This window comes from Gekko japonicus, unplaced genomic scaffold (genome assembly GCF_001447785.1).
Source record: "Gekko japonicus isolate JY-2015 unplaced genomic scaffold, Gekko_japonicus_V1.1 scaffold924, whole genome shotgun sequence".
Lineage (NCBI taxonomy): Eukaryota > Metazoa > Chordata > Lepidosauria > Squamata > Gekkonidae > Gekko > Gekko japonicus.
The window spans coordinates 192808-202323 of NW_015170303.1; the positions used below are offsets into that span (position 1 = coordinate 192808).

The 9516-nt window shown below is 48.6% G+C and overlaps 1 protein-coding gene across 1 annotated transcript in view; it reads left to right on the forward strand.

Annotated features, from left to right (window-relative positions):
- PCSK6 (proprotein convertase subtilisin/kexin type 6) overlaps positions 1 to 9516 on the forward strand; it is a 137676-nt gene that overhangs the window by 98314 nt on the left and 29846 nt on the right. The window contains exons 13-16 of the mRNA XM_015417963.1: positions 978 to 1114; positions 5563 to 5742; positions 8091 to 8193; positions 8803 to 8999. Of these exons, the coding sequence (XP_015273449.1) occupies positions 978 to 1114; positions 5563 to 5742; positions 8091 to 8193; positions 8803 to 8999 (617 nt within the window). The remainder of the gene's footprint in view (positions 1 to 977; positions 1115 to 5562; positions 5743 to 8090; positions 8194 to 8802; positions 9000 to 9516) is intronic.

Sequence of the window (9516 nt, forward strand, 5' to 3'; positions counted from 1 at the left end):
GGGTTTAGATCAGAGGTGGCCAAACTGTGGCTCAGGAGCCACATGCGGCTCTTTTACACATACTGTGCGGCTTCCAACAGGGTAGCTGGGGAAGCGAAGGGAGGCGTGCCTCTCCGATCGGTCTTTCCTTCCCCAGCCAGTGTTCCCCTCCCTGGGTAGGCTTGGGGTGGGGGGGGAGGAGAGAAAGAAACTTTAAATGCGTTCTCAAAGCCTCCCCCCACCCCCCGGCATACAAATATCATGGGATAAATAAATATCATTAACAATATCTGTTTTTACCTCTTTTGTTTTTATTTTTGGCAGTCTCGTTTAATGTTAATATAAAGCAAATTAAAATGTGTATGTAACATTTGTCCATGTCTTGAGGCTCTCAAACATCTGACGTTTATTCTATGTGGCTCTTACATTAAGCAAGTCCGGCCATCCGTGGTTTAGATGAAGGCAAGAAATAAATACATCAGCACAGATAAGCTTGCCCAGGTGCCTGGAACTCCCCCCTCTTCCCACTCAAGCTTTAATCAAGAAGGCAGCCTGACAATGTTCCCTCTAAGCTGAGTTAGTGTGAGCTAGCTCACAGTTTTTTAGCCTCCAGCTCACACATTTTTGTCTTAGCTCAGGAAGGAGGGCTCCAGAGCAAACTAATTTATGCAGTAACTGCTCGCTCACAACTTTAATACCAGTAGCTCACAAAGTAGAACTTTTGCTCACAAGACCTCCACAGCTTAGAGGGAGCATTGATTGGGAGTGCATGCTTTCAGTCCAGAGGCTTAAATTATCTGTTGAGGAGCAAAGCCAGAGAGAGGAAGTGTTCATCTCACGCCCGACAAACCTGCCCTCGATTCTCTTAGAATGTATTTCTGTCTGCCTCCAAAGACGGTGCCTGAAAGTGCTCCATGCAGAGTTTTTCTTGACATGTCGTAGTGATGCCTTTCCAGTTCCCTTGGTGTGACTTCTTTGGCTGGTCCTCCCATCCACAGGCAACACGACAGTTCCATCGACGGCTTCAAGCACTGGGAATTCATGACCGTCCACTGCTGGGGAGAGAGGGCAGCCGGGGAGTGGACGCTTGAAATCCAGGATAAGCCATATCATGTTCGAAACCCAGAAATGCTAGGTGAGTCTCCTGTGGCTGGTCTCCTCCTATGGCAGATGGACCATTGCAAAAATTACAGCGTTTTTATGTAGATTCCTTTTCCATGATGGCGCTCCATGTGGCAGCTGATGTTTCCCAAACGCAGAGTGGCTTTGAACAGATTTTTGAGTTTTCAGCACAACGTTTCCCAATAACATTTGTCACAGTGTTTAGCGCATGGCTGCATCCGTGCGGTGAGGATTTTCCATGTTGCTTCCAGTGCAGCTGTGGATGCTTCTGCATCCACAGTGCCGGTGGGGTATCCATGGGGAGCCAAGCTTCCCAGTTCCCCATGCCTTCCCAGTTCCCCATGCCTTCCCAGTTCCCCATGCCTTCCCAGTTCCCCATGCCATCGAAAGACTAAAGCTATAGCAATATGTCAGTGAGCAATTTTAACCTGTCACGGTATGTTGTGGGGGGAACAGGAGTGGTGGGGCAAGGAGAATAGGGGTGATCTGGGCTGGAATTGCAAAAATGCACACCTCCTTGCCCACGCAGCGCTTTGATTGTGATATTTCCCTGAAGAATCACAGCAAAGTGGGGTGGGGGAAGCACAGAACACGAACAATTAGAGGAAGGTATTGTGTGGATAGGAGCTGCGGTGGCTCAAGTGGTTAAGGCGCTGAACTGCAGGCTGTGGAAGGTCGGTAGTTCAGCAGTTCAAGACCCCCGAGTGTGCCGCATGACGGAGTGAGCTCCCGTCTCTAGTTCCAGCTCCTGCCAACCTAGCAGTTCGAAAGCGAGAAATTGCAAGTAGATAAATAGGTGCCACTTCGTGGGAAGGTAACAGCGTTCCGTGCGCCTTAGTGTTTAGTCATGCCGGCCACATGACCACGGAAATGTCTTCGGACAGCGCTGGCTCTTCGGCTTTGTAACGGAGATGAGCACCGCAACCCTAGAGTCGGATTCGACTGGCTTTCGAGCAAGGGAACCTTTACCTTTACCTTTACCTTTACCTATTGTGTGGATGCACATAAAAAAGCCTGTCCCAGTTTAGGAATGAGGCCAAAGCGAAACCTCATGGTGAACCCGCAGTCTGTAAAATGGAAGGGTGTGTTTTTTTTAATGTCACCATTCACGGTATAGAATTTCCTTTTCCTCTCTGAAACTTCCACACCTACGGAGAGTTGATGTTGACAGTTAATGGCATGATGTGCTTGAGAAGCCGCCTTCTAGCTCTTCAGGAGTTCTACCCTCTCCTAGATTTCTGGCCCCTCGTCTCCTTGCCAGCGAGGACCTGAACGGTGTTCAGAAATGGATCCCCCCCCCCCCCCGTACCTGTTAGAGTACAAGAGGCAACACTGTTCTAGCCACGCTGTATTTGGCTGCAGTTCGGACAGGAAGTGAAACAGCATTAAAATAATTCTGATATAAATGTAGTTAAAAGAGCCTCAAAATCCCTCAAAATACTGTGAACTTTGTGCTGTCCTGACAGGGGAGAACGGCTGGGGTTTTTGAGGTCTTCAGGCCTAGGTATTGGAATGGATGGGCAGGGATGCCCTTGCTTGCGAACTCTGCCGTCGTTTCCGATGAGTCCATATTCTCGGTTACCCATCTGTTTGGAACTTAGCTTGCCAGTGAGCCAAGTTCCTTCAGATCACTGGATGGACAAATCAGTGGTGATGGTGCAGATGTTCATGTGCAGGATATGAGAGGAGGCAGGGCCTGCTCACCCACTAGGCGAACTAGGCATTCGCCTAGAGTGCGGGCGGCCCTTAGGGGTGCCAAACAGGACCCGGGGCCCCCCACCAAAAGGACGCGGGGGGGGGCAGCAGAGCCAAAAAGAGTTACCTTCCCTCTAAAGTGGTCCCTATTTATCTACTTGCAATTTCTTGCTTTCGAACTGCTAGGTTGGCAGGAGCTGGAACTAGAGACGGGAGCTCACTCCATCACGCGGCACACTCGGGGGTCTCGAACTGCTGAACTACTGACCTTCCACAGCCTGCAGTTCTGCGTCTTAACCACTTGAGCCACCGCAGCTCCTACCGGAGCTATAAATTGTAAGGACAGCAGTTGGTAAGCTCTGAGTTGGTGTATCCTCACTGCAGGTCCTCATGCGCTGGGAGGGAGGTGCAAAGGAAAACCCACATGGGTTGACTGGACAACCAGTGGTGCAGCACTGGGCAGATGCTCCCACACTGCTTGACCGCTGCAGAGAAGGTTGTTCCGCCATGCTGGAGCCACAGTCGGGGTGGCACTGCCCACTCTCCCCTGAGCAGTCTCCTGTTCCTGCCTCTGGTGCTTGGCCGTGGGGGTGCAGCCTCTGCATCCATTTGCTTGAGGCCATCAGGCTACCCACGTCCTTTGTTACCTGCTTTACGGCATGTGGCTCTCCAGAGTCTTTCCAACATCTGCTCCCGCTGAAGTCTGATGAACATGGGCAGCTGCCTTCCGCTGAGTCAGCCCACTGGTCTGCCAAAACTGGTATTGTCTACACAGACTGGCAGTGACTCTCCAGGGTCTCAGACAGAGGTCTTTCACATCACGTACTGCCTGGTCCTTTTATTGGGAGAGGCTGGGGGTTGAACCTGGGACCGCCTGCATGCCACTTAGCCACAGCCCATCCCCGGTCCATTAGCTTGAAGACATCTGGGATTGAATGTGGGAGACCTCCTGCAAGTGGATGTGAACAAATGGGAGATCCGGGCAGAAAAACAGCACCACGGAAGTACTGGATTGCTGATTGGCTAACAGTGGGCTGGTGACATCAGCAGGAGCTCCTAGCCAGTCAACAACCCTGTACTTGGGTGGCATTTATGAAGCAGCCCTCTGCCTCTATCTCCACCTACTCACGGTTGCCATGTTGGACAGCATTCCCCCTCCGTTACTGCCAGCAATCCGCTTTGCCAGCATCCACCTGGTATGCCTGCACGCGTGTTATGTTTTGACAACCTCCCAACCATATATTCAGCACCGAAAACTATCCTAAATCTCTGCAAACAGGTTCCTTCCTCTTGCCCTTTCTGGAACGCTTGAGGAAAAAATTGTTCAGTGCCTGGCCAGATTATTGTAAAAGCTTCTTGATATTTTTTTAAAATTTTATTAAGCTTTAATACAGACAACGCATACATAGCTTCGAAATTTCAGACAGTGAAATACATACGATGAGTACCATTGTGTAAATATACCATTATTTCCAACCAAATAGGGAGTTACAGTTATAAGGAACAACGTGTGTAATAAAACAGCATAGGACAAAAAACATTTACTTTAGAGTATATCTAAGCCTAGATCAACAACTAGTTGTGGTTTTTCACCCTGAGAAATGAGATACTCAAGTATTGGTAGCCAGATTGTGGGGAACATAGAGTGCCCAGAGGGCCGTGAATATCGTGTTAGAGTGTCTGCAATTTTTGCCACGGCATACAGATTCCATATCTTTTGATGCCATTGTGTGAGAGTAGGAGATTTTAGAGATTTCCAGTTTTGTGCGATGGTATTTTGAGCCGCATATAATAGCAAGGAGACTTGTTCTTTGATGGAATATGAGGGGACTGTGGCCCCCCATGCATTTGACAGTAGATCCTCTGGCGTAAGAAGCTTCTTGATATTTTTTTAAAAATACCAGAGAAGCAAACCAACCCTGTGCTCTCCTGGCAGCATATTAGTCAGACACCCTTGGAATGCTTCATCAGGTTTATCATAACTATTAGGGATTCTTATTTTTGCAAAAAACATTAAACGGTTGGCGTAAAAGCCCAGAAACTTTGCATGCTGGTAAATTTTACATGTTTCCAAAGAATCAGGAGATTTAGTGCTTTTGCTTCCATCCAAACATATTGGATACTGGACCCAATCTGCCCTCTGAGTGCCAATGAATGATAAAATATGGTTAGTCCTGTGAGATTTTTTTCATAGTCAAGGGATTGGTTAGCAGAGATTATGGAATGTGGAGGAGTGTAACAGTCGAGACTGGTGGTTTTTTAAGCTGCGTTCCATTATTCTTTGGAAAATTCCTCTGGGACAACAAGCTTCCATGGAAAGAGCATCGTCTCCGTTCTTGGCACTCCCTGGCAATGTGCGGCAATGGGATGGGGTGGGGATTGTTGGTGCAACTCCACTGTCCACCCTCAGCTCCTGGTGGGCAACCACAATGCCCAAGAGCCGTGGCAGACAGCAGACAGAATGTGCATGTGAAAACATTCCCCCTGCAACCTAGTTGCTCATCACTTCTCCCAGTGGCTCATTGACCAGAGAACTGGAAGATACCTACGAGGTTTACGTTTTAGTGAGCGGCTGGGCACAGCCCCACCTCCTCTTCTTTACACCTCTGCAAGCAGAAAGACACTTTTAAAATGAAAGATGAACAGAAATGAGGGAATATCCCTGTAGGGATTTAGCATTCCTACAGCTGCAGCCCTGTGGATGGGTGTGCAATTATTTAATCAGTTAACAAATATATGTAATTATGGGAGCTGGTCCTTTTACAGGGAAGTTAAAAGAATGGAGTCTTATCCTCTATGGAACAGCCGAGCACCCCTTCTCCAACGTCAGCACCCCTCAGTCCCCCTCAAGGATGCTGGAGGTTCCGTCGTCAGACCTGGAGTCTTCCAAAACCACTTTTTTCCAGACTCAGATGGAGGTGCCAGAGGAGGAGGAGGAATACACAGGTAAAGTGCCCACTGCCAGTCTCTTTTTTCTTCCCCTGAACTCTGCATCTAAGCACAAGCAGACACTCCATGGGTGTGGGTATCTTTGATTTCCTCTGTGTGTCTTGCATGTGCATGCTTTCTGTTCCCCTCCCTAAAAAACAAGAAACAGTTTCAAATGCATTGCATCCTAGCCAAGGGTCATTTTGTAGAAAAAGAGGTGCTGGGGCTCATTAGCATAACTTATTTGCATATGCCACACCCCCTGACGTCACCGGAACTGTGTCAGAAGTGTGTCAGTCTCCACTGGACTGTTTTGGATTGCTAGCTATTGGTGGGGGGAAACATGCAGATCTGTCCTCGCAGAGGAGGGAGAGCTTGTACCTGAATAAAACTTGGTCTTAAAGGTGCCACTGGACTGTTTTGGACCGGGGGGCCGGGGGGCTCTGCAATTTACCTGGCTGCTTCTTGCTCTTACTGAGGGCTGCTGGGAGCAGGGGGTGGGGCTTGCTGCATGTACCCGCCCCCTGGGCTCTTTACTGCCGGAGCTCCGCTCCTGTGTGCTCCTGCAGGAAATGACCCCTGATCCTAGCCATCCGTTGTCATATTCTCAGCACATCCTGGACAATGCCGCTCTGTTGGTCTTCCAAGAAACTGGCCCCCCACTTAAAAAAAAGTACAGTTTTTGTCTGTTATGCCTTGTATTATAGGAACTCGTAATAAGAGTCCACTAGGTCTCTCTCCGCCACCGTATGAGACCAGCTCCTTACAACACTATATCAAATAAGTCTATGGAAAATGTAGTTGCTGATCTATACTTGGAAAGATGTGAAGCCAGAAAGGTGGCTCAATAAATGTTTGAGGGGCGGGGGCTGCAGAGAGAATTGCCTGGGGGGAGAGAGCACCCATGTGCTCACGACATAAAACGAGAGCAGATTTGGAGCCCCTCTTCCTCGGCTCCATGCCCATCAAAACTCAAGGAGGTGTGTTGCCACAACAGGGTCGGTGCTGGCTTGCAAGCTGACTTTGGGGACCTGGAAAGTCTGCCTAGGAAGGGAACTAACAGGAGCTGCCTTTGGCTTGGCAAATGTTCTGTGCACGTTGAGCTTTGAGATACGAGTTGGGCTGTCTTTTGAATATGCACAGCTCTTCCTTAGACGATGGCTTTCTGCGAGCCAGCAATGTCAAGGATTCAGGAGTCGGCGCGTGACTTTTTGGGATGGAGTTCACGCTTTCCCTCTCCTGCTAAAAACCCATCATAGATGCGGCTTCAGTCCCTCCCACATCTTCCCCTTGGATGCTCTAAATTATTTACGCAGTAATTCACTGCAGCATTGGGCTGTTGTGGTGGTGGTGGTTTATCTTCCAGGTGGTCTCATAAATGTTGGAGAAGCCCAGCAGTTCAGTTCATGCATAGTGTAGCTTAGCTCTGGGGGGGAAATCCTCCAGATTTAGAGTTTGCATGTCCTGCAGTTTGCTATTCGGGGAACGGAATCTGAGAATGGCTGCAGCATTTGGCGTGGGAGTCTTGGCTTCTTTTGTCTCTCCATCTTTGAAACTTTCTCATCCTCATGCCTGCCAAGAAGGTCTTTGAGACTCAGGCAGGCATTATCTAGAAAAGGCTCGAAGACTCGGAAGAGACCTTGGAGAGCCTTGCAGGAGCCACCCACTCAAGCCCTGGGGATCCTGGCCATGCAGTCCTAAGCGCTTTGGCCTGCTGAAAACCGTTCTGCCAGCTGTACCCGGACCGAACTATCACCACTTGCCTCGGGGCTCTATCTAGGCGATGGCTGTTATGCTCTTAAAAAAAACAGAGGGAAATATTTCCAGTTTTACTTTCATGCCAGCATGTGGCCTCTCTCCCTCTCACCTCACCAAGAAGCAGGGCTTTTTTTGTAGAAAAAGTCCAGCAGGAACTCATTAGCATAACCACACCCAGCAGCAGAAAGTCATTAGCATATTAGGCCACACCCCTGACTGCACCGCTCATTACCATATTAGGCCGCATTCCCATGTTACCAGAAGTGTGGTTATCCAGCCACACCCACCTTTTGCTTGTTATTCTGTTTACCTTGTTTGTTGACAAAACCCAGGGCTTTTTTTTGTAGCAGGAACTCCTTTGCATGTTAGGCCACACACCCCTAATGTAACCAGTCCTAATGAGTTCCTGCTGTTGGGTGTGGCCTGTTGTGCTAATGAGTTCCTGCTGGGCGTGGCCAACTTGGGAGCCAGCCGGGACTCCGTTCCTGTGCGTTCCTGCCCAAAAATAGCCCTGCCAAGAAGAATGTGAGCACCGGATCTGTTTTTGTAGGCTGGACTAGGAAGAGTTTTATATCTCTTCTTTCAGCAGAACTGTCTGTCTCTCTAAGGTCCGTGTCACACGGAATGTGGCGACCAAGGATGCGACGGTCCCAATCCTGATCAGTGCCTGAACTGTTTCCATTATAGTCTTGGGAGCATTAAAACTGGCAGGTAAGGTAGCGCTTGTTTCTCCCCAGCTTACGGGATGGCAAAGGGGGGAAAGAACAGGGTTCCTGTCCCCACCCCATCCCTTTTAACCTTAAACCCCACTGGAAAGGAGAGTCTCCCAAAACCTCTGCTCTGGAAAGCTTGTCAAGGTTTGCTCTGGGAGTTGGTTTCCCAAGTAATAACAGGATCGAAGCGACAAGATTGGGAGGGGTGGGAGGAATTAGTTAGCCAGATGCTAGAAACAAGCAGCACAGCTTTGAGGTGAGTTCACAGATGTAGATAAATAAGGTGGAGGATGTCAGTTGGCAGAATGTCCAGACTCCAACCAAAGATGGCGGAGTCCAGCTTTGAAAGTCCTCTTTCTCTCTGTGCATTCAGTCATGACGTGGAGGGGTTATATGTACTGGTCTTGAATGCTCCCATAATGCATTGTCACACTAAGGACAGTGTGACGCCTGGAGAGGAGCACTACTTGGGACAGCGCCCCCTGTCTTTGCTTTCAGATTTCCAGAATCTGAGCCAAACTGGGGCATTATCCCTGTCTTTGCTTTCAGATTTCCAGAATGGGTCTTCTGAGCCAAACTGGGGCATTGTGGACATTTTTCCCTGCAGGAAGTGTGTGAATACCTGTCCCCCCGGGTACTTCGGGGACAGCATGCAACGGAAGTGCCGCAGATGCCACAGAGGCTGTGAGTCGTGCCTCGGCCGGAGCTCGAACATGTGCATGGCTTGCAAGCGTGGCTTCTATCATCACCAAGAAACGAATACATGCGTGACATTGTGCCCGGCTGGATTTTACTCAGATGATGGTAAGGAAGTGAAAGGGAGGCTGGAGGCAGACAGGAATAGTCTACTGTTGAACCTGATGTGGAAGTGCACTCTTCTTGGTTTGTATTTTCTGTGCTCAGCTGTTTTGGTCTGGTGCCTGTAGTCCAGGCATCAACACCCTTGTGGTAATAATCCTGGCTTCCTCTCATCCAGTCACATGAACTCTAATGTCATGTGACTTCCTGTTACGTGCTTGCAGCTCGGCACCATGATCATCGGGTCCTCTTTAGATTAATATGTGTATATATCTGCCTTTTGCCTGAGAGTCCTGAGACTGAAATCTTTGGATCAAAAGATTTTTTCATTATAATTTTAACTTCTCCCTCATGAGCATTAGGATATGTCTTTATTCTGTTCATTTATGTTACAAAATTTATATCCCACCTTTCTTGCCCACACAACAAATTGAAACACATAATAAAACCACATTCTAAAATCATTAATACCAACGAGTTGATTTCATATTTATTTATTTATTTATTTGGATTTGTATCCCGC